Source organism: Rhineura floridana, chromosome 7 (assembly GCF_030035675.1).
Source record: "Rhineura floridana isolate rRhiFlo1 chromosome 7, rRhiFlo1.hap2, whole genome shotgun sequence".
Lineage (NCBI taxonomy): Eukaryota > Metazoa > Chordata > Lepidosauria > Squamata > Rhineuridae > Rhineura > Rhineura floridana.
Window position 1 is genome coordinate 136,073,360 of NC_084486.1, and position 25,925 is coordinate 136,099,284.

The 25,925-nt window shown below is 42.8% G+C and overlaps 1 protein-coding gene across 1 annotated transcript in view; it reads left to right on the forward strand.

The window, feature by feature from the left end:
• Window positions 1-25,925, forward strand: part of LOC133389713 (neuroligin-1-like) — a 252,547-nt gene that overhangs the window by 218,353 nt on the left and 8,269 nt on the right. Inside the window, exon 2 of the mRNA XM_061637740.1 lies at window positions 15,932-15,991. Within this exon, the coding sequence (XP_061493724.1) occupies window positions 15,932-15,991 (60 nt within the window). The remainder of the gene's footprint in view (window positions 1-15,931; window positions 15,992-25,925) is intronic.

Sequence of the window (25,925 nt, forward strand, 5' to 3'; positions counted from 1 at the left end):
TTACTAATAAATAAAACCCATATTGGTTCCTTCTACTTCTCACATACACACCCTCTCAGGCTCCTGGCTCTCACCCGGGACTCCATGCATCCATCCTGGCTCTCATCCAGGACCCAAACACGGCTCACCCTCAGAATCTTGCAACAAAGAAGGGACCTGGGAACTGCTTACATCATCATCAAAAACTACTTACATCATCATTAAAACAACTTGAAGCATGTTTTTATGAACAGACACTAAGGCATATGGCAATTCATATAAAATATCAAAGTAACGTACAAAATATACAATAAAATATAAAACATACAAACAATACAAAATAATCATTTAACATAACTAACTGATCAAAATGAAGATTAGAGAACTGCGTAGGTATGGTGGAATAAAAAGGTCTTAAAGAGACACCCAACAGTTAACAGAGCGGATACCTGCTGGGCGCTATTCAGGCCCAGTGTACACCAGCAGTCACAATGTTTGTCATTAGATTTAGTAATAACATCATGTAAGATATAGGGTGGTATTCAATGCTAATCCTACTCGGAGAAAACTCAGTGAAGTGAATAGACATGAGTAACCTAGATTCATTCATTTCATTGGGTCCAGTCTGATTAGGACTTAGTTGGATACAACCTACTGATACCAAATTAGGGTGATTCCTGCTAAAAAACACCTTTTAGTTTTATCCGACATGCTTCCTTTGTGCCCTTCTTGCCCTTCTTCCATGGAGCCTTTACTTTTCTCCCAGATAAAGTCAGAAATGTTTGTATTGTTCCCCGATTGTCAATTTTCACCTTAACAAGAGCGGAGAGGAGTGATTTAACATTTGCATATCACGTGTGCGCGCGCACACACACACCAACACACGTTTCAGTGTGTCAAGCTGTGGAGGAGCTATTTTGTTAAAAGATCATCTGTCTTCAGGAGCTGCAGTTTTTGAACAGTCAATTATTCAATAGTTGGTGCAGAAATAGAATTTTCCATTGGGAAAATCTACATCAGCTTTGAATTTAGGATGGGAATTGGGAATGCAGTTGTGGGAAAAAGAATGGCCTCTTCCACCACCCCCTCCTTCCATGCTTTGCAGTGTTGGAACTTTTTTTTTAAGCTCTGCTCATCATAAAAAGCTTCAATTAGCCAAATGTACGCCAGAAACACAACAAGCGAAACTATCATTTGGCAGACAACCGTCATTGAAAATACATGTTGCAATAGTGCTGAAAGCATCTCAGAAAGCAAATGTCTCTTTATGACATATTTTTGGATCCTTCAAGGCTTTATCCTGCTGCTTTTGTGTTTTTGCTGAAGTTTTGAATGTTCTGCTTGGAATTTAGTGAATGACCCAATTGGATGCAGCAGCAGTCTCCAAAGTTTCTACCATCATATAATGTTTTCTACATCTATTTGGCTGTCACATAACTGCTACACTTTGCCAAGGATTGCGGGGTATGTTCACTGTCCAGGCTTTTAGGATATCACATTCAGTGTTCCTATGTGGCTGTGCATTGCAAGGGAAGACCAGTAGTGATGGGCAAGTGGTTTAATGGCCATGCTTGTTCATCATTACTCATCTTAATGAGGAACCCTTGATAAGCTTCCAAGAATCTCAAAGTTTTACCAGAGCAGTTTAAAAACTGCCACAATAGAGGTTTGAGTTCAAGTGCATGACTCAGGCTTAGAGTCTAGTCACTGGGAAATTTTACACTAGACCTGTGCCAAATGTTCACCTTTTGAACCTGCCCTTGTGAGGTTCAGTCGCTTCTGAGGCGACTGAAAATTTTCATGAGAAGAATCTTTATGTTCATCATTTCCCCAAACCTGTTTGATGTTATTGTTCAACTTGTCTGCTGCCGCCACCTTAGCACTACTTTTTGGTGTGGTTTAGACATGTGAAGGCCCGGGGGGGGGGACCCAGAAAAAATACCCCTCCCCGTTTTTGCCTTCACTCCCTTTTGATGCAGTCCCTGAAAAAGAGGGGTTTCCATTTCTACAAAGTTTGTCACTCTTGCAAAGATAGCCCTCCTTTGACTCAACCCTAATTTGGCCTAGTCACTTTCTACTTGTCATATACAGTCCTTTTGTGGACGAATAAACAAAATATAAATGTTTAAGTATTTTTCCCACACTGGAAATTCCTATTATGAGGATAATCAACATGATTATTTTATTACGATTATTTATGAGCCAACAGATGAATCTGCCTTCTACATCTGTGGCAGCTCATTCTGAATAGCCACTGTTTTAATCTATAACTGGAAAATGTAAATCACAGTTACATGCTTTTAAAAAACTGTGCTGAGCTGAATTTTCATACCTTTTGATTTTTGTGGAGGTGTGTTTGGATACCAGCAAAAATGAAAACTAATCTGGATAGATATTTTCAGTTCAGCTCTAATTTAAACCAACCTGCTTCCCTACTCCTCCTGTCTTGGTTCTGGAGAATATGATGGTAAGGCAGCCCTTGAACCAATTTCTGATGCTGAAAATTTCTTTTCTCACTGTGGGTGCAATCCAAGTTGCATATACACTGGGCTGAGGGGAAGTGGATACTGTAAATCCCCAGCTGAACCAGCTGGGTCCTGTCTCAGCCAAGCTACGCTGGCAGAAGCCCCTTCTTCTGGTGCAGCAGCAGCGCAGCTTGCCCACTTTGGCTTAGCCAAGGATCTGCTGAAGGAGCCCAGCCCAGCATAGAGAAGCAAAAGAAGCTGGTGCAAGGCCTCAAAAAGGGGCATTCTGGGGGCCTGTTGGGTGAGGGAGCGAGGGGGGACTTACACTGCATCCACATCCAGTTCAGTTCCCTCCCGTGGCCCAGTGTCCTGGCAGCCCGCACGTTGGGAAAAGGGGTGGCAGAAGGAAACATGCATTTTGTTTCTTTCCACCGCACCCTGCCAGCGCAGCCAGCATCCTTCTGTCCCAGAGGCCCTGAACAGCAGTTGGGTGTGGCGACCCCTTTCACCAGCTCCGCCTCCACCAGCTTCGCTCCCAGCAGCCTCCAACAGCATGGATTGCTTTGCTCGTGTGTGTGTGTTTAGCCATTATTTCAATTAATGAGACAAGAAAATGCATTCAAAGGGAAGCAAAAATGTCAGTGAAAATCTCATGGGTGGGGTGCAGGTTTTTTGAAGGGCTTACCTTAGTTTGAGGTGGCTGAGGGGTGGCTGTGAGCCTGTTTCATTCCAGAAAATATCTCATCAGTGTTCTGCACTCTGCAGCATTCCCAGGTGTGCATGCTTCAATCAAAGTCCAGGAGAAGACACACTGAAGTAACCCCTCCCATTTAAATGATGTAGCCCACCCTTGGACCTTGTGGTCAGGGGTGGGTGAGAAGTCATAAGAACATAAGAAGAGCCTGCTGGATCAGGCCAGTGGCCCATCTAGTCCAGCATCCTGTTCTCACAGTGGCCAACCAGGTGCCTGGGGGAAGCCCGCAAGCAGGACCCGAGTGCAAGAACACTCTCCCCTCCTGAGGCTTCCAGCAACTGGTTTTCAGAAGCATGCTGCCTCTGACTAGGGTGGCAGAGCACAGCCATCACAGCTAGTAGCCATTGATAGCCCTGTCCTCCATGAATTTGTCTAATCTTCTTTTAAAGCCATCCAAGCTGGTGGCCATTACTGCATCTTGTGGGAGCAAATTCCATAGTTTAACTATGCACTGAGTAAAGAAGTACTTCCTTTTGTCTGTCCTGAATCTTCCAACATTCAGCTTCTTTGAATGTCCACGAGTTCTAGTATTATGAGAGAGGGAGAAGAACTTTTCTCTATCCACTTTCTCAGTGCCATGCATAATTTTATACACTTCTATCATGTCTCCTCTGACCCGCCTTTTCTCTAAACTAAAAAGCCCCAAATGCTGCAACCTTTCCTCGTAAGGGAGTCGCTCCATCCCCTTGATCATTCTGGTTGCCCTCTTCTGAACCTTTTCCAACTCTAGAATATCCTTTTTGAGATGAGGCGACCAGAACTGTACACAGTATTCCAAATGCGGCCGCACCATAGATTTATACAATGGCATTATGATATCGGCTGTTTTATTTTCAATACCTTTCCTAACGATCGCTAGCATGGAATTTGCCTTTTTCACAGCTGCCGCACACTGGGTCGACATTTTCATCGTGCTGTCCACTACAACCCCGAGGTCTCTCTCCTGGTCGGTCACCGCCAGTTCAGACCCCATGAGCGTATATGTGAAATTCAGATTTTTTGCTCCAATATGCATAATTTTACACTTGTTTATATTGAATTGCATTTGCCATTTTTCTGCCCATTCACTCAGTTTGGAGAGGTCTTTTTGGAGCTCTTCGCAATCCCTTTTTGTTTTAACAACCCTGAACAATTTAGTGTCCTCAGCAAACTTGGCCACTTCACTGCTCACTCCTAATTCTAGGTCATTAATGAACAAGTTGAAAAGTACAGGTCCCAATACCGATCCTTGAGGGACTCCACTTTCTACAGCCCTCCATTGGGAGAACTGTCCGTTTATTCCTACTCTCTGCTTTCTGCTTCTTAACCAATTCCTTATCCACAAGAGGACCTCTCCTCTTATTCCATGACTGCTAAGCTTCCTCAGAAGCCTTTGATGAGGTACCTTGTCAAACGCTTTTTGAAAGTCTAAGTACACTATGTCCACTGGATCACCTCTATCTATATGCTTGTTGACACTCTCAAAGAATTCTAATAGGTTACTGAGACAGGACTTTCCCTTGCAGAAGCCATGCTGGCTCTGCTTCAGCAAGGCTTGTTCTTCTATGTGCTTAGCTAATCTAGCTTAATCATACTTTCTACCAGTTTTCCAGGGACAGAAGTTAAGCTAACTGGCCTGTAATTTCCGGGATCCCCTCTGGATCCCTTTTTGAAGATTGGCGTTACATTTGCCACTTTCCAGTCCTCAGGCACGGAGGAGGACCCGAGGGACAAGTTACATATTTTAGTTAGCAGATCAGCAATTTCACCTTTGAGTTCTTTGAGAACTCTCGGGTGGATGCCATCTGGGCCCGGTGATTTGTCAGTTTTTATATTGTCCATTAAGCTTAGAACTTCCTCTCTCGTTACCACTATTTGTCTCAGTTCCTCAGAATCCCTTCCTGCAAATGTTAGTTCAGGTTCAGGGATCTGCCCTATATCTTCCACTGTGAAGACAGATGCAAAGAATTCATTTAGCTTCTCTGCAATCTCCTTATCGTTCTTTAGTACACCTTTGACTCCCTTATCATCCAAGGGTCCAATCGCCTCCCTAGATGGTCTCCTGCTTTGAATGTATTTATAGAATTTTTTGTTGTTGGTTTTTATGTTCTTAGCAATGTGCTCCTCAAATTCTTTTTTAGCATCCCTTATTGTCTTCTTGCATTTCTTTTGCCAGTTTGTGTTCTTTTTTATTTTCTTCATTCGGACAAGACTTCCATTTTTTGAAGGAAGACTTTTTGCCTCTAAGAGCTTCCTTGACTTTGCTCGTTAACCATGCTGGCATCTTCTTTTCTGATCTGCGGTATGCACTCCAGTTGAGCTTCTAATATAGTGTTTTTAAACAACTTCCAAGCATTTTCGAGTGATGTGACCCTCTGGACTTTGTTTTTCAGCTTTCTTTTTACCAATCCCCTCATTTTTGTGAAGTTTCCTCTTTTGAAGTCAAATGTGACCGTGTTGGATTTTCTTGGCAATTGGCCAGTTACATGTATGTTTAATTTAATAGCACTGTGGTCACTGCTCCCAATCGGTTCAACAACACTTACATCTCGCACCAGGTCCCGGTCCCCACTGAGGATTAAGTCCAGGGTTGCCGTCCCTCTGGTCGGTTCCATGACCAACTGGTCTAGGGAATAGTCATTTAGAATATCTAGAAACTTTGCTTCTTTGTCATGACTGGAACACATATGCAGCCAGTCTATGTCCGGGTAGTTGAAGTCACCCATTACTACCACATTTCCTAGTTTGGATGCTTCCTCAATTTCATATCTCATCTCAAGGTCTCCCTGAGCATTTTGATCAGGGGGACGATAGATCGTTCCCAGTATTAAGTCCCTCCTGGGGCATGGTATCACCACCCACAACGATTCTGTGGAGGAGTCTGCCTCCTTTGGGGTTTCGAGCTTGCTGGATTCAATGCCTTCTTTCACGTATAGAGCGACTCCGCCACCAATACGTCCTTCCCTGTCCTTCCGATATAGTTTATATCCAGGGATAACCGTATCCCACTGGTTTTCTCCATTCCACCAGGTCTCCGTTATGCTCACTATATCAATGCTCTCCTCTAAGACCAAGCACTCCAGTTCTCCCATCTTGGTTCGCAGGCTCCTAGCATTAGCGTACAGGCACTTGTAAGCAGTGTCTCTCTTCAAGTGTCTTTGGCACTTGTGGTTATGCCTGTGGTAATTTTGCTCTTCTGAATTTATATCCTATGCCCCTGCTCTCACCATGCCTACTTCTAGGCCTACCCCTTTTAAAATTTCATCATTTCTTTGGTTTTTATCCCAGGGGGGAGGTTTATTCCGAACCGGACCTTTCTCAGCTCCTGTCGGGTTTCCCTCCTCAGTCAGTTTAAAAGCTGCTCTGCCACCTTTTTAATTTTAAGTGCCAGCAGTCTGGTTCCATTCTGGTTCAAGTGGAGCCCGTCCCTTTTGTACAGGCCCGGCTTGTCCCAAAATGTTCCCCAGTGCCTAACAAATCCAAACCCTTCCACCCGACACCATCGTCTCATCCACGCATTGAGACTGCGAAGCTGGGCCTGTCTGGCTGGTCCTGCGCGTGGAACCGGTAGCATTTCAGAGAAAGCCACCTTGGAGGTCCTGGCTTTCAGCATCCTACCTAGCAACCTAAATTTTGCTTCCAGGACCTCACGGCTGCATTTCCCCATGTCGTTGGTGCCAACGTGCACCACGACCACTGACTCCTTCCCAGCACTGTCTACCAAACTATCTAAACAACGGGCGATATCCGCAACCTTTGCACCAGGCAGGCAAAACACCTTGCGGTCTACACGCCCATCACACACCCCACTGTCTATGTTTCTAATGATCGAATCACCCACTACAAGGATCCCTCCACCCCCTGGAGATATATCCTCGGCACGAGAGGATAGCTGCTCATCCCCCAAGGAATGGGTCCCTTTTAAGGGATCGTTTCCCTCTTCCTCAGCTGGATGCTCTCCTTCCCCGAGACCATCGTTGTCCATGATAGCAGGAGAGCTATCATCGTTGGAGTGGGACACAGCTATAACGTCCCTGAAGGCCTCCTCCACACACCTCTCTGCTTCTCTCAGCTTTTCCAGGTCCGCCACCTTGGCCTCAAGGAAATGAAGTCGTTCCCGGAGAGCCAGGAGCTCATTGCACCGAGAGCACACCCACGACTTCTGTCCAACAGGCAGATAGTCGTACATGCTGCAGGCAGTGCAAAACACTGGAAAGCCCCCACACCCCTGCTGGCTTCTTACCTGCATAGTTTTGTTTAAGGTTTATTACGTCAATGGGTTGGAGACTGCGGTTTAGTTGAGGTCAGGGAACAGACGGGCAGAGTGGGGGGCCCTGGCCTCCTTGCCCTGCTGCCGAACTCGCTCTGCTGCTTAACTCGCCTTGACGCTTCGTCAGCTGGGGCTCCCTCTAGCTCTCAACTGAGAGCAACAGAAACAACAACGATGGGCCCATTTCTTATAAGGAAGTATAGACGGCCAGGAAAGCTACAGAGTGGTGAAGAGATGTGTACTGAGAAGCAAAACACATGCATAGTTTTTGGCCACTTCACCATGATGAGGGCATATCCCGACACTGTTGGAAATTCTCAAGGGATTCTCAAGAAATTCTCAGGTGCCCTGAGACTGAGGTAGAAAGTTGGAGGCCTCTTTCACAGAGAAAGTTTTTGAGAAACTGGAGGAGAGACCTCAGTGCAGCACTTGTTCATACCGATTCATTCTGTTTTGTGTCTTTTCAATACACCTCCACTCCCAGTTATGGCTCATGACCCTGTTCACTTGCTGTCCCTGGAATAATGTTTCACCAGTGCCGCAAATGCAGGGGCATGCCGGTAGCCCCTTCGATGCCCCCAGAGACGTTTCTTGTGAAGGGTGCAATTTCAAGACCCAGGGCCAAATGAAATGCAACTCTGAGTGCACCTTTAGCAATCACATGAATGTTTAGCAAGCAAATTAAAAGGTGGCATAGGTGGGGTGATTTTCATCAGGACTGCGGTTTGCCCTGAGGAGATGTTTAGCCCTTTCCTTCTTGTCACAATCTTGACAAAAATCCCCACCGCACCCCTGCCGACTCTTCACCCAGAACGTGTTCTGCTAGGAATAATAGGCGTAATAGCAGTTAATGTAAGCAAGACTTACATAAAATTAGTCAATTAGTCAATCAATCAATCAGTTAATATATCACTTAATTGCCAAAGTGGCTTGCAAGCAGTTCACAAGTGTAAAGGCTAATACACGCCATTAAATTTCATAATAAAACAATTCCACGAAGCAAACGGCTAGAGCAAATGCCGAGAGTTTGAAATGTACATGAAAATAAACCCATGAAAACAGCACAACAATTAAAACAATAATTGAAATGGTTGAAACAGGAGGTTCATCAGGACCGTGATGGGGGAGGAAAGGGTTAAAACATCACCTCCCTGCATGCTCTGGTCTTGCTGAAAATAGGGATCCTAGTCCTGATGAAAATTGTTTGGCCATAAGTAGGGGGTGGAAAGACATTTTTTCCCCACAACATGGTTCCCAGGCCTTCTCTTGGATATATTCAAGATGCAGTTGTCAAAAAGTAGTGTATTATAAAAGCAATTGTTGTGGTTCTTCATTTATGCTGATCACTGTCTCTGAAAACTCATCACCTCTGAAACACAGAACAACGTAGATTGTCCCTTTGCCCTCTGTTAAGTAACATCCCTGTCTGTCAAGACATCTGTTCCCTCTGTACCTGTTCTGTTCTTGCTGCAAAAAAATATAAAAAAATAAAAAACAGCTTGGCTGCTCTGTGAATGGGCTGGAGCAGCAGTGAACCAAAAGTAATGGCAGCTATTTGGAACTAGCAGGCATGGTTGATCCCAGCCCAGAATGACATGTCCTGCTGAATTGGGATTAGGGAACCTTATTCTACACTCTCCTTGCCGCACTGCCCTATACAGCTCCGCCACCCCCAAGCAGAACTCCTGTGTCTTTCACAGATGCATGAAAGAAATTCAATATGTGTGTTATCTGTTACAGAGATGAAGGGATAGGGAAATGCAGGAGATGTGGAAACCTGAATGTGTGTTGGTTATAAAGAGAAGGGAGCAGGCTGGGGGGAAAGTTTGCATACTAGCTGTCTTAACCGAGCATCAACTGGTCTGATGTACTCAAGAGCTGTAGCTCACTTGTACAGCACAGAAAAGGACCAAGGTTCAATCTCTTGTATCTCCAGGATGGGCTTGGAAAGACTCCTGTCTGGAACCCTGAAGAGCTCCTGCCACTCCGATTCTGAGCTAGATAGGCCAGTGGTTGAACTTGAGGCATCTTCATGCGGTGCTTCGCATTTTGCGCATCTGTTTTAGCATGTCTTTAATGTGTGGATGGAGCACTCACTCATCTCCTTTGTGGTGAGATGTAGAAGCTGCGGGTGAAGGTCACCTCACAAGTGCAAATGTCCTCCTTGAGTAAGAACAAAAGTGCAAGAAAATAAAATAAAAAGTGGATTCATAAACTGCTTGTGAATCCACTTGTTGCTTCTGTAGCATACAAAATTTCTGCTATGCCTTATCATATTACCCTAATAGTTATTGCTCTCTTAGCACTCAAGTGAATTCAAGAGGATAACATATTCTTTGCAGCTTCTTCTCCTGCTGCCTGTTGGGGAGGGGGGGATACTTAGGGTGGGGCCAAGCATGGTGAGCTAAGACTGTCACAGTCAGCAATTAGCTTAATTAACTCTGATTATGGGTTGGAGCGCTCCTGCAAGTGCGAGGAGAAAGGAGTAATTTGAGAGAGCAAGATGTATTTGCAAACTGAACTCTGACTGTGGCACTTTTACCTGCATAAGGTTAGACATGTCACAGCTCAGTTCTAAGTCTGTCAATTCTTTTTCATAGCATTGCTTCCATCAAGACAGGCAGAAACAATTTTGCAGTGTCATTTCTTTGAGATACTAGAACAGATCTGAAGGGAGCCTCACATCTCACAGCTGATTTTTTTCTTTTCTTTTCTTACCCAGTCTACTCATGTGTGCAATATTATTATTATTATTATTATTATTATTATTATTATTATTATTTAGTGGTATCCAACTAGTGCCATGAGTCAGTGTAAGGATTTATGCATGCACAAAGGAACTTCCCTCCATGCCCCCCGTGCACCCCCTAAATCAGTTCTATGAAAGCTTCACATACATTAATTGATTAACCTTTTTAAAAAAGCTAGGGGCTCTGCCCCTGCTCGCTTTGCTTGTCACCTCCAACTACTGTTGCCAGCACTCCTCCCCCTCCCTTCCCCATGAGTTCTCAGTGTTCCCCTCCCCCTGCACATAGGTCACCAGAATTCCCCACCTCTCCTCCCCATGGGTCACCAGCACTTCCCCCCTCTCTCTACCCCATGGGTCACCAGTGTTCCCCCTCCCCCCACAGTACACCAGTGTCCCCCTTCCTTCCTCCCCTAGGTCACCAGTGCTCCCTCCCCTCCCCCATGGGTCACCAACACACCACTGTCTCTCCCTCCCCCCATGGGTCATGAGCCCTCTCACTCTCCTAACTGCCCCTGTGGGTCACAAGACTTTGGTGCAAGACAGTGTTGAGCTGCTACCAATCAGACAGAGTTGGCCAAGGTGGCCTGCTGGTTTCATTTGTTATAAGGCAGTTTGTTACTATGGCACCATAGGGCGGGTTTGATTTGTAGACATGTTCATGTTGTTGCCACCTGGTGGCCAAAAGGCGTACACTTCTTCAGAAAAAGTTGACGGGGTGGTTGGGCAGAGTCATCCCGAAGTTGGATATCATGGCCCATTTGTCAGTCCTCAGATCGTGGGGTGGCCTTAACAAAACCATCGCTTACCACAAATGGGAGGAGACTGCAGCCACTTTGCTGCTCCCTGGTCTTTTTATTTAGCGTGACATGGCAACTAAGCTAAGGTTTGGCATAGTGTGCCATCTGCACCTGGAATTGTGGCTAAGCTGTCTCCTCCTTAACCACAATCTGTAGCCAAGGTTTGTTACTGGCTACAAATTATGGCTAAGGAGATCAGAGCTTAACCATTGTCCCACGTTCAGGTGACATGTTAAGCTAAACTTTGGTTTGGTTGGCGTACCGCCAGTGGTGACTGGTGCTTATAGGGACTGGTAGGGCAGAAGGCAGAAAGGCGACCAGTAGGTGGCGCCAGAGCTAATGACAGGTGGAGCCAGTTAATTTTAATTTTGTTCCCATCCTCCTCCCTGCTTTCTACAAGTGCAACACTGAGAATAAGGAGGAGGAAGCTGACAGTCAGAGCCACCCTCTGGACTGACTGTAAGTCGGTAGGAAGCAGGTGTGGGCTGGCTGATGTCAGGCTGAGGTTGGTGGGGCACCTCCCCCCTTTAGCCCAAATGGACCAGCCTCCGCTGTGCACCACACTGAGCTAAAAGGATTATGGAGGGGCAAAGCAGGTGCAAGCCAGAATATTTGCACAGTCCCAATAAGCCATATTTTGACTTACGGTGACATGCAGACCAGGCCACTGTCTTTCAGCCTAACCTGAGTAATTGTGTGGATAAAATGAGATCGCTGCATAGACATTACCCTATGTTCTTTTGATGAATGATAGTATGGATGTGAAAGTTGGACAGTGAAAAAAGTGGATAAGAGAAAAATCAACTTATTCGAAATGTGGTGTTGAAGGAGAGCTTTGCAGATACCATGGACTGCGAAAAAGACAAACAATTGGGTGTTAGAACAAATTAAAACAGAACTGTCACTAGAAGCTAAAATGATGAAACTGAGGTTATCATACTTTGGACACATGATTCACTAGAAAAGACAATAATGCTGGGGAAAACAGAAGGAAGTAGAAAAAGAGGAAGGCCAAACAAGAGATGGATTGATTCCATAAAGGAAGCCGCAGACCTGAACTTGCAGGATCTGAACAGGGTGGTTCGTGACAGATGCTCTTGGAAGTCACTGATTCAGAGGGTCGCCATAAATCATAATCGACTTGAAGGCACATAATAACAAAGGATTATAATGTGATTAATGCCCCACATGTTAAATTTGACAAAGCACAGTGAGGCTTCATCTGAAATAAGCATGCATGGAATTAAAGGCTAAGTAAGCATGCACAGGATGGCAGGCTTACTCTCAAGGAAGCTTGTTCAGCTGATTTAGTGATTGCTTTTTGAGTTAAACATCAGTGACATCTTTGCTACCAAAACAAAAAACAAACACACAAAACCCCTTATCTTGCCTGATGGAATTAGTTAAATTTAAAGGCTATGCAATTTGTTGCAAATATTAATTTCCTTTTTAAATGAAGCTGGGAATGGATAGTCAAGCTCGAAAGGGAGAAGCACTGATTAAAAATACCTCCCATTGGGTTATCCTGTCTGTAAAGCAACTGATAGATGAGGCTCAGTGCACTGCAACTTCTTTCTCCCTGACCATGCACTGCTTTTGAACAAGGCTTTCATTTCTTTTGAAAAGAATAGAAATGCCTGCTTTGCTATATCATTAAATGGAAAATAATTGTGTGCTCCAATATAATTAAAATCCATCCATATGGCTACAGAGATGTCATGCCCATGTGATTAGACATTTTAAAAATGTTCCTGCAGGCTCCACCATCAAATACTGTGAAAGGTTAAAACGTGGCACGTCCTCCTTTTTAACACTGGTTGCTTTAAAGCGAGATTAAAAAGGATGAGTTATGTTTTTAGTAATAGTAGACCAAGCAGCATGCTGAAATTAAATGAGTTCAGAGTTGATTAGGAATTCCCCATGCATGTACAGCAGCCCTCTTGGTTTGGCAATAAGGACTTGGTGAGATGCAAAATGCGCCTTTCTCCCCCAAACAGTCATGCGGGCCCATTTTCCCATTAGCACTAATGAGAATCGTCAGCAGGGAGGTTGGGAGGTTGGACTTGGCAGGGCCCCTTGATTAAAAAAAGAAATCTCCTCTGGATCAGCATTGTGGAGGCTGAACAATCTTTGCTTTATATATGAATTAGCCCACTTTCTTAGTTCCTTGATACATCCTATATAATGTTTATTACACGAAATCACAAGGTATCACCTTCTAAGAAAAATTGGTTTGGAACAATCTCAGGTTGCAGGGTCAAAGAGGGAGGCATATGTATTAGAGGATTTGGAGGGGAGGGTTAACACTTATGATGGAGCACCCCGGAGCAGAGGAGGCACAATGTGAGCTCTTAGGCTGGCGAGTTCAAGCCCAGCTAAGCCAGAAAGGAGCAGGAGAAGGTGGCAGTGGCAGTGCTGTTGCTTCTGGTTATGTTGCTGCCATTTGGCCCCAGTCACTCTCTTGCACATACAATCAGTCAGGCACATGCACAGGGAGATGGGATGGTTAGACCAGTTGGGTTGGGGGCAGCTGCAGCTAGCACACTCACTCACTTGCCCTGATGCCCCACATGACACAACTTTATTTACTACTTCGGTTACTACTATTACTACTACTGTTCAGATTGTACTGCTGTATTTAGACTTTTTTTTATGTGTACCACACTGAGCCCAGTTGCATTTGTGGAAAATGTGGTACATAGATAAATTGACCATTACTATGATGAGTTAGAGAGCCAGTGTGGTGTAGTGGTTAAGGTGTTGGACTACATGCTGGGAGACCAGAGTTCAAATCCCCATGCAGCCATGAAGCTCACTGGGCCAGTCACTACCTCTCAGCCTCAGAGAAAGGCAATGGTAAACCACCTCTGAATACCGCTTACCGTGAAAACCCTATTCACATGGTTGCCATAAGTCGGGATCAACTTGAAGGCAGTCCATTTTCATTTTTTTATATGTTTTGCATGCAGAATGTTCCAGGTGCATTCCCCAATATCTCAGGTACTGGGAATGACTCCTGCGTGAGACCCCAGAGAGCTGCCGCCATACAGAATAGACATCACTGGGCTAAATCAACCAATGGTATGGCTCAGTATAAGGCAGACTGCTTTGTTTATAGCTGCTGTCAATTTTTTTTAAAAAACCCTGAATTGCTCAGATCAAGGTATGAGGCCTAAGTTGACATCTTTGTAGACCAGGTAGAACCCTATTGGTTGCTTGTATCTGCAGCACTGTCCGGCCAGCCAAAATAGTGGTCCTGAAGTGCAGCAGGCAGTTGGTTTTGACAAGATAACTATAGTTGTGGATAGAGTAAGTAAGGTATGTGGTTTCCTTTGCCAGAGTCCCTGGTTTGAGGCTTCTAGCGCCTTACAGATTTTCAACTGATTTTTTTTTCATTGTATGATAAGACTGATTTGCATTTATTTATAATTAAAATCTCATGATCGCTCATGGGTTGGTTATATTTCTCACAGTAGCATTAAAGTCAGTAGTCTGATTTACATATAAGTCGCTGGATACAAAGGTAGCATTCTTTTTCACAGTGCAAATTTTGTGTTGAAGTACTAGCATGCCGTCACGTTTTTTAAAAAAAGACATAGGAAGTAGAGCTTTTAAAATACAAATGTTTCAACTTTTATGCGAGACGATGCATGCCTCTTGCCTACCCATGCTCTAAGTACCAACATACACCTTTCATCTCTCTCTCCCCTCCCTTTCTTTCCTTCTACTGTTATTTTATGCATGAGATTCCCCCTACCTTTCCTTTTCAGCTCTGTGCTTGGCTGCCTTTTTAAAAAACTTAAAAGTCCCACAGTTGTACTGATTTCAGCAGGGGGAGGGTATGTGCGTATGTGTGTGTGTACTGCATGCATATTACAGAATGTCACGGAGCTGCGCTTGTTCTAAGAGAAAAAAAGAAATATGCTGAGCTACTGCTGGCTTTGTTTGTGCTTTAAAGTGTGAAAATACATGACATATGGAAATGGTGTTTTTGATGGCCTTTGACTTTCCTTCCGGAGTATTTTTTTTGAAAAAATACTGACTATGATGTGTGCTTCAGAAGGCTAGCCCTTGCAAAATAAGATTAATCTCCTCACACTTGTTAATAGTATTTCTGTCCTGGGCATGGAATTATATTAAGTCTTAATTCCTTTATTCTTATGAATCGAGTGCATGATAATACCTTGACCTGCTGAGACTGTAATCAACTCTGTGAAAGGAACCCTTCTAATATCTGGATTTTAATCCCATTTTGGAACCTCTTATTTTCAACAAATGTGTCAGCAGGTATTCAAAGGTCTGAAAGGATTCTTCTGTCCAGGGTTGTATTTAAATTCTAGATGAATGCATGGACCAAACAAAATCCAGTACATGATTATCCTTGGAAAGCATTAAATACCATGACTGGATTTATGAAATTGAATTTGCATTTCATATAATATTTCTTTTGAAGGGAATTCATCGTAAAGGCCTGCTTTCTTCTTTTTTTAAAAAAACCAGACATCTTCTTAATCAAAACCAAGAACTAGATTTTGTTTTTAAAATGAATGGTTTAAATTTTAGAAAAACAAACTAGTCGATTAAGCAGATGAAAAAACTTCTGCAATTATTATTATTATTTTAATATGGTGGGTATGTTGTTGTTTTTCCAAAAAGCAATATTGAATGTTTGTTCCTTAATTTTTAACATAATTTATGGTGTGTGCATTTGCCTTTTACATTAAATGTTTGTATGGGATATATAGAGATAGATAGATACCTATCCAATAGGGAATATTTTATTGGAAAATCCTTTTTCAAGAACAAAATAAATACTCCCTCCCCCGAGTGGTTTTTCTTGAAACATCCTTGGAAGTTTAATATTGACTACTTTTTTCCCTCAGTCTTGTATATTCTTGAATTGTCTTTTTCCTCCATTTTCTCCGTTCTCAATCCTAGGTCCCCTAACAAAGAAACAGACAGATGATTTAGGTGATAATGAAGGTGCAGAGGATGAAGGTATTTTTTCTCCCCCCGCCAAACTGATTTGCATGACAAGGACCCCCTTGAAAAAATCTTTTTTCTCCCCTCTTTTTTTTTTGACTTCTTGTCTTCTTTTGAAGATTTGTTTTTTTTTAATTCCCATTTTTGATGTGTTTTGTCTTCTTGCTTGTTGTTACATATTTTAATTTTTCTTAAAAGAAAGAATGTTGTTAAGTTCTTATGATAACAGTGTTTCATTTTTTAAAAACAAGACAGAAGCCATTTTACTTTTGTTTCCTCGGAACAAACTCTTGATATGTTGCATCCCACTTTTGACTGAATTTTGTCCATAATAACTAACATGCTTTGGAAACAGTCTTTCTCTCTTTCTCTCTACACCTTCTTGCATGTTTTCTAACCTCTGTTTCTGTATTTTTCACCAAATACCAAGACTATATGTTTTTGTTTCTTTTTCTGTCACCTACTTATTGCCATTTTAATAAATATGGAAATGTTGTGATTTGATGACGAAGGAACGATAAATGCTGTGATAAAAGTGTATCCCAAGCAACTGGAGAGTTGTGACTGCAACTGTGACACTTCTGCATTAAATCCCAAAATGACATCTTGAATTCTGTTTAACCTTAGTAGAATGATGCCAAGAGAGAAAACCATTACATCAGATCCCGAGCCTTTTTCTGAATTGAGAACATTTACATGGAATTCTAGAGAGCCACATCCATTTCTGTTTTTTGTCAAAGAGATGGATTTCATAAAATAGAATGATTAAAAAGATCATCCCTTTCATAAGAACATAAGGAAGAGCTCTGCTGGATCAGGCCAGTGGTCCATCTAGTTCAGCATCCTGTTCTCACAGTGGCCAACCAGATGCCCATGGGGAACCTGCAAGTAGAACCTGAGTGCAACAATCCTCTCCCCACCTGTGATTCCCAACAACCAGTAGTCAGAGGCTTATTGCCTGTGAAATATCAGAAATAAAAGAAGCTATAAAAATACAATGAAAAACCATACAGCTTCTGGCGCAGTGCATTCCAATTGCTCCATGAGGCAGCAAAATCATTAAGTGGTTTGTCAAGATGCCCAGCAATTTTCAAGTGGTCCGTGGGGGAAAAAAATTGGGAACTGCTGGGGTAGAACACAACCATGAATTTGTCTAACCCTCTTTTAAAGCCATCCAAGTTGGCACCCGCCACTGCCTCTTGTGGGAGCGATTTCCGTGGTTTAACTATGTGCTGTATCAAGAAATACTTCCTTTCGTCTGCCCTGAATCCAATGGAGGCTGGTGACTCTGATGTCAGTCACCAGCCGCTTCAGGTTTTAATTCGAACTTTCAGAGAGCTGTCCAAGGTGCTGAAAGATTCCACAGCCTGAATCCTCAGCTTGATCCCCCTGGAAAGAGATATACAAAACCCTTCTGAGAATTATGAGAATTTCTTATTCTGATTCTTCCAATTTCATTTCAAATTCTGACAAATGTGAAATCTTCTTTCCTCTTTTCTCCTCACTTTTTGGGCTGGCCTACTATGCACCTCTTCTCCAGATCCCTACACAGCAAACCTGGGCCTGAAGGGTTATTATGACCACTGCTCTTGTTGCAGTTCATGTCCAATTAAAACATGACTTACTGGCTCATGACATATGTTTCACACAAGTCCCTGGGTATCTCCTGTTATTTGGAAAGCTCGAAATGTCTCCTTTCCCATAAAATAGCAACATTGATCTGTTAGTACACTTATTTCTCTAAACTTAACTTGCCCTGAAATTGGGATTCCCAGACTTAGTGCCAAGCCTACTGTTTCACAAGTCCCATTTATTTTAATGTGTCCATGGTTGAATAAGCAACCTGTCACTTATTTCTTCCTTGAATCAAGAATTATGAGAACTGCAAATCAAAGTCTGTTGTAGAGGTTACTTGTACACTGAGTTCATTTCCCCATGCATAGGAGGGTACAACCTTTTGGATTGTCACTGTCCCAACCTTTTTGCCTTCCACTTAGGCCTGGATCCAACATTTCCTCCTCATACTTACACCTTTAAGGATTGTGATAGAAATGTGCAGTTGCTGAGGTGGAACAGGCCTTTTGCTGTACTACATAAAGTTTAATGTGGAAGGAAGATATTTGTAAGGACCTGGAGTGGATTCAGACAAATTTTGAGCCAAAGTGGTGTGCTTTGGAGGGGGTCTGGGCTTGTCTGAGGCAAAGTTGGATCTGTACAAGGAACCCACATCAAAACATCCACTTGAAGTGCTCCCTGGTGCCTCTGTGATTCACATATCAAAGCACTGCAGAAATGTGTTTGCTAAAAGCACAACAATTAATGCACATAAGCTTACCATATAAGGAAAGCATCAGGGTGGTATAAAGGGGGAATGGAAAACACACAGAGAGAGAGAGAGAGAGAGAGAGAGAGAGAGAGATTCACAGTCACATTATAGAAGATAATGATTGTACAAAAACTCTCAAGTCTCAGTGCTTCAGGGGATGGATGTTGAAGTAAAATTGCAGAACCACTTAGGGCACCTTTAACACTAGTGAATTGGTGCTGAGTGTCCAGGTAGAAAAGTTAGCATCGGAAGGAAAGCAAATCCATTATACTTCTACCTTCAAGTTAAATTTAAAGAATTCTAGTCCAAAAAAACTCTTTACTTATTTGTCTGTATTTTGGCAAGTTTCTCCTCAGAAAAGGCAAACTTGGTTGTAAATTTTATCCAGTTCTGCTCAAACACAAATAAGGTATTTGTTCCTTTTTTAAAAAAGAAATCAGACTTTAAAGGCGCCTAGCACCAAAACAACAACAAGAACAGCAACAACAAAACCCTGGACCTCTTTGCCTGTAATATCAGAGGCGTTATCCACTCTAGACAGACTCCTATGCCTGCAAATTTCACCCACTTCTGTCAAGGGAAAAGTTATCACTGTTTTTGGATTTCCCAATAGTGAATAATTGAAACCTTATTTTCCCCCAGAGAGAACTACATTGCAAAATTCGAAGAGATGTGAATTTTGAAGGATAGCTACATTTAAATACTATTGGTTTTGGAAAGTGTAAATTAGGTAGTTTCACATTAAAATGTGAACCAAATCCATTTCTTCCCATTCTTTGTTACATATCATAACAGAAGCTAGGCAAGAAATCACTTCAGTGTATAATATTTTAACATGACATATTTATTTTCATGCTTCTGTGCTTCCATATGAACAACCCTTCCACAAACATGAAATCTGAGGAAATCTATGGGAGGACTGTACCAAATTAGTCCACAAGATGACTGTACCATGTCAGTTTCTACATGCTTGCATTGGTTCCAAGAGCTGCATAGGGAAACAAGGAGAAAATGGACAAAAAGGAATATTTGGTGTTCGAATAATCCAAATTTGTCACAACTTCCAATGCTTCTTTATCCTCATTTACTTGGTTGGGCTTTACTGATGCATGACTAACCATTCTGACATTGCAAAGAACTGCATCTTCATCCATTCCCCATCCCCCTTTGTATACACCTCTTTAAAATGTCAGTGGGGATTATAAACTATGGTGTGCCTCATAATCTCTCTAACTGCCCACCCATTCCAAATAATATGTAGCCTCCAGTTCCTTTACCATGCAAGTTGCCATCAAACACTGCTTTGTGTGATGCTGGGATGGATAAAAAAACAACCCTGAGCGGCAGGAAAATAGCTGTTTGTACTCTCCCACGAGAATATGTGCAGTGCTTTATAGATGGGCTGCATAGCAGTTCCCTTGCTTCTGCTTGCGCAAGAAGTTGCTGGAGTGGGATAATAACATGGGGTTTTGTTTCGCTTTTCTTCTGCAATGCTGTGGTGCAAGCTTGAACAAATAGTGTCTCAACAAGGATAGTGAAGCCCACCAGTCATGTATTGAGGCTTCCAGGTACTCAAGCCATCCTGTTTTTGCAGTCACTCACAGGTAGCAAATGGAAGAGGTTTATCGAATTTCTGGCTGGCCTCTATACATAGATATTGGTGATATGCGGCTGGCTGAGTCACAGAATTGTGCTAGCCTGCTCTAGCACGAGGTGTAAAACAGGCACCTTTTGCATGTGGAAAAGTTCCTATAGGACTGTTTTATCAAATTGCTGCTTTCAATTCATGAACCTCCCCTCCCCACATTAACACATTATGTTACATGTTGTTTGAATATCTTTGCAACCCTATTGACATTCAAAGCAGCGATGGCAGTTCTTTCCCTGCCGCAACCATAAATTAATAAAAGAATATTGTACAACGCAACACTTTGGGGTTAATAAGCACAGTTTTTATTCAATTAGCGAATGGGAAAGCCTGTTTTACTCATAGATAATTTTGAGAAATAGTTTCAAACCCGAGCTATTCATACAGCAGACCTTTTGTAGCTTTCCTAATTTGCCACATAATTGCTAGGGCAGGCTCTAATAGCTAAAAATCTGTTGAGTTAATCAGTACTTTTCATTCCTTGAAAAAATCTGAACATTTAGGCATCCACTCAAATCTGGGTGGTAAGAATCAGAGGCAGGCCTGGTACCAGTGGGTGGCCAGGTTGGGCACTAACCAAGGGCCCTGCAACTGACAGGAGGCCCTGATGCTGCGACTGGCAGGCGAAGCTCCCACTCTGCAATCTGCGCTAGCATCGGGTAGCGGAGCCTGCACTGTGATCTTATGGCAGCGAGGATTGTGGAGTGGGAACCACGCTCCCAGGCAACACCCCCACCAGTGGTGGTGTGGGCTGGTAGTGCCACTTCCTGCATCCTTGCATCAGTGCACTTTCCTGCAGGCATGCACACTCAGCTTGCTGACATGGCGGGGCTTATTTAAGCCCCCTGTACAAGATCTGAATGGGGTGGTTCATGACAGATGCTCTTGGAGGTCACTGATTCATAGGGTCACCATAAGTCATAATCGATTTGAAGGGACATAACAACAATTTAAGCCCCCAGCGGCAGAAATAATGCTGCTATGTTACTGCCACTTTGATGGCCCACTGCAGTCTGGTGTCCAGGGGCCCACTGCAGTCTGGTGCCAGCCCTGATCAAATGGCCATTCGTAGCTTGTATGAAATTAGTTGGATGGCATCTCTTCTGTTTGTGATGGATAACCATCCCTCCCATTAAAACTAGGGATCCTGGGGGGAGCAAGGTCTATGAATTGTTACTACAGGCCATTGGCAACCCACTCCACTCACCATCACATTTACAATTCTAGGGGAGCAAACAGCTCCCCCCTCCCCGCAGAGAGCCTTGCCTAGTGGAGTTCTGCAGAGCTGTGCCAGGAGTCTAAGTTCTGGGGCTTGTAAAAACCTGCTTCAAAGGAGGCTCCTGAATTCTTCCAGGACTTGAATTTCAATCTGAGATAGATAAAGAATTCTGGCTTTTGGAGCTAGGAGCAGCACCAACAAAAATGGAGTTCTCTTGCTCTAGGAAATATTTCTGTAAGACAGGGATTTGGGGGATTTATTTATTTATTTTATTTAAAATATTTCTATTCCGCCCTTCTATCCTATAATAGGGCACTCAGGGCAGCTTACAAAAATAAAATCAAACATGAACATAATAAAATTGTAAGCGGTAAAATCACAAAAACATCAAAATAAATGAAAATACATAAAATACAATTAAAATACATAAAATACTATACACACACACAAATACATATATATAGGGATTATTTGACAACCAAAGATGGAACATGCTGACAGCTCTGTCAGCATATGTGATCTCAAGTTGCCAAAATGCATCCCAAACCTCAGTAATCCTTTGCAAGTATTTCTACAACTGGACTGGGGTTTTTTTCCAGTTCTGCAGGGAGAAAAATGAAGGATGTTTTTGAAGCCTCCCCACCAAGGAGGGGCCTCTTACTCAAAGTGTCCTCCGTGAGAGGTGGTTATCCCCCATCATTTTTTGGTCTTGCAGCCTTTTAAAGCTCTCTGGATGATCTCACTCCGTTAGATTAAACAGGGAGAGTCTTCAGGAGCAAAAGCTGAAGACAGAGGAAGCCCAACCCCAATACAGTTTTCAGTAGTGGACATGTTCCTCTTGTAACGTTTAGTTCTGCCATGGGAGATTGAAAATGGGATGTCTTACTTCCAAGGAGAAATAAAACCCAGAGCTAATAAATCCCAAAATATGACAGGAAGGAAACTGACTAAATCTGTTCAGCAAATTCAAGGATCATAAATCCAACTCTGTAATAAAAAACCTTATCAGTAGATCACTCACAGATATCATATTTCTAGCCCATTTCAGAGCACCACTCCAGCTGTGTATTTCAACCACATCTGTAATAATAATAGGTGAACCATTTTCTTTCCAGTGTTCCCTTCCACCTTTTTTAAAAAAAGAGAACTTTGTTCACTGCCCATATTCAGCTTTCCCCAGTCCATGTAGCAGCAAGCAAACCTAGAGCTCTACCACTAACTTGTCCCTAATTACATCGTTTTTCATTTTTGTTTTCAGAAGACCCTAAAGGCACCTAATGCACATTACAGGCTAATGGTCTGTAGCCCTCCAGTTGTGTAAAAACAACAACACCATGGTGTAAAAAGTAACTCTGTCCATTTCTTTGCCTGCCAATGCTTACCATGGGTTGCACTGGTGCTTATCTATGGGAATTATTAACATTAATATATCACAGAATAATGAAATGCTAATCACAGGGAGAAGAGGCTGCTGCCATTGCCAGCTGTAGACAGCACTATCCTAGCAGCCACCTTTGCTGCAGGGATGCCGGACTAGATAAGCCTTTGCTCTGATCCAAGGGGGCTCTTCTCATGTTATTGGTTGGCCAAGTTCATGGCAATACAATCCTATACATGATTGCCCAGCAGCAAATCTGACTATATTCAATGGAGATTTCTCCCTAATGAGAATGTCTAGGATTGCAAACCCAGCAAATGTAATGGCTGAGGGGGCATTTGAACCCAGGTCTCCCCAGTCCCGATCCACCACAAGCCACACTAACTATTACATCATGTTGATTCTCCCTTTCACGAGCAGTTGAGACTTGCACATGCATGTACTGTTTTACATGTAGGTCATATTCAGATGGACCACCCCTACATGCATGGCTGGAGGTGTCCACATGATGGGTGAGTTTTGTATCTCAAGTTATTATCCCAACTGGCCCAGGATGACCTGAAAATGCTAATGTGGCAATGAGATCCATGAAAGGGAAGGTGGTAGTGGCTAACTAGTCAGTTTCCCAGCTGCAGGCTTCAAAGGCATATTTATATTGTGCAAGCTGATCATGCAAAAACAAAAAGCCTTTACTGTCCCATTATATGGCCATGAAAAGTTTCTAGTTAAAAATTTCAAAGTATTTGTGCTTTCAGTTTTGCCATTCGCTATGTTTTTTCCCCTTCAACAAAGCTAGAGATTGCACTGAGTTATCATAATTGTATTGGTAACACTTGAATGTATGGGGAGAATAAACCCTGACAAAGCTTTCATGAAAGTAGCTCCCATATAATTATAAGCAATGAAGGGACTGTCAGCATTTCCATTGTGTAGCCCACATTTCCAGTAGCAGGTAAGTTATACCAGAGCCCTTGTCTCACTCTGATTAGGAACTTCTGCAACTTCCTAAAAAAAAGTGTAAAACTTTTCCTCCCTCTGCATATCCCACAATTCAAATTTATTCTGCGTGGCATCCTATGCAGTCATTCTGCTAGCACAAGGACTTGCACTTGCACAACCAAACTTTGCCCTTCTCCTTCCCCCGCATGCCCCACACTCTCCCCAAATCTGTCTCAGAGGGATAAGGAAACCCCAGAACAGATTTAGGGGAGGAGAGGGGGGAAGTTCCATTGTGCAAGCATAAATCTTTGCAGTAATTGAATGAGAGACTTAGTGCCACTTTGAATAGAAGCCTCTGGGTCGTTAATCTAGATTCTAAAATGAGGGTAGGCCACTTGTCAAACAGGAGGAGACAAAGTCCAACTCTGCTAGGAACCAGGGACCTTTAACATAGCAGGTTTCAGTTGCCTGTAATTAATTTCTTATCTAACATTTTCATGGCCTGCTAACGTGGAACAAGGCACCACTAGGTTTGATTTGGCTCCTTGATTCAAGATTCCCAGCAGCTTCTGGAACAGGTAGCAGGAAGAGACCATTAATAAGTTATTTGGCAGAGCAGCTAGGCAATGACTCACAGCAAGTTCCATTTACCTAGACCTCTCCTACTCACCTGATTTGCAACCTTTTCTTTCCAGTTGATCTTGACTCGCCCAATACATTTTCTTTGATTCTGCTACCTGACTTATTCCAAGTTTTGTCTTATTTGCCTGTCTCCCATCTGTCCACTCTGGTGTTCCCCCTGAGACTTCTCCTGCATTGCTTCTTCAGCCATATCCTGCAAATAAGCCCCATATCTTGACCAGAATAATACTACTAGCATTTATTCACTGCTTTTCTAGAGAAGACCTTTCTACTTCCTGTGCTCTCTTACATATGGGAGCATTCAAAAACCTGAATGACCCACCTGTGGTATGAAGTCAGAGAGTCTACTCTACTACCTCAGGATTCTGTTGTACTTGAAGACCTGGCTTTTCAGACAGGCCTACGGGACTTCCGGGGAGGGTTAATCTTTTTGACTAATTGCCTGCTACTCTGAACTGTCACTGTTTTACTGTTTTATTGTTGTACTGTATTTATTATGATGTATTTTAACTGAGTTGTACGTCGCCTAGAGTGGCCATAGGCCAGATAGGCGACTTATAAATTAAAATTATTATTATTATTATTATTAATTAGATCCAGCCTTAATGATTAGATTATATTTTATGAGACCAGAATTCCCCAACCTTGTGATTAGATTACCAGCCTTTCCCAACCAGTGTGCCTCCAGATGTTGCTGGACTACCATCCCCATCTTTCCTGACCATTGGCAATGCTGGTTGAGGCTGATGGGAGTTGTGGTCCAACAACATCTGGAGGCACACTGGTTGGGAAAGGCTGGATTAGACCATTGGCCACGCTTGCTGGGCCTGACGTGAGTTGCAGTCCAAGACATCCGGAGGGCTTCAGCTTGGGGAAGACTGGAACAGACTTTAATTTAGATGGTGCTTTCTTCAAAGGAAATTGTCTTCAAGACAACTCACAATATACAAGGTAGAACAAAACAAAACTGTAACGATGCCTGCAAATAATCTGCAAGTATTTCAGCAAATGTATTTCAAATACAATATCAATAACAATTAATAAAAACATTTAAAAAAGCAAACCAAAATCACTACATGGATGATGATTATGAATTAAATGTATATCCCACCCTTCCTCCCAAAGGAGGCCAGGGCAGCAGGCAACAAGAGATAAGACAGCAAAAACATATTAAAAACACATTAACAACTAAAATGTCCATCATCACTCATCCCATTCATGCGAGCTAATGCTTTACACTCCTGTTTTTCTCTGTCACCCTGTTCCTAATGTCTTTCCCAGGTCCACGTAACATCATCAGTATGATGTGAAAAATAACCCATGATTCAGCAATGGCAACAGGGCAGCTCCTTTAGGAATGAATGAATTCCCTCCATCCACCATTTGTTCTTTTCTTGCTCTCCCCAACATTCTGCTCCTCCTTAATGATTCAAGCTGACCTTGTCAGCATCTGCAGTAATATTTTTTAAAACACACACACACACACACATGCAAGACACCCCTCCTAACAAACCAGAATGCATTCTTTATATATATATAAATTAGCATTGACTAAAAGGGAGAACATTTGGATATACTCCCTGGACACATTGGCACCACATGGCCTGAACCTGGAGGACAGTACAAACATTACTTAGCTTCTGCAAATGAAGCCCCTCTGAGCATTCCATCCTCAAAGCTCTATAACTGCCACCTTGGTAACAGCATTTGTATGTTAGTTGATGAAGGTGGAAGCTTAACGTTTTGGTATTACAGTAAAAACCTCTGTTTTGTTAATCACAATTACGTGCACATATT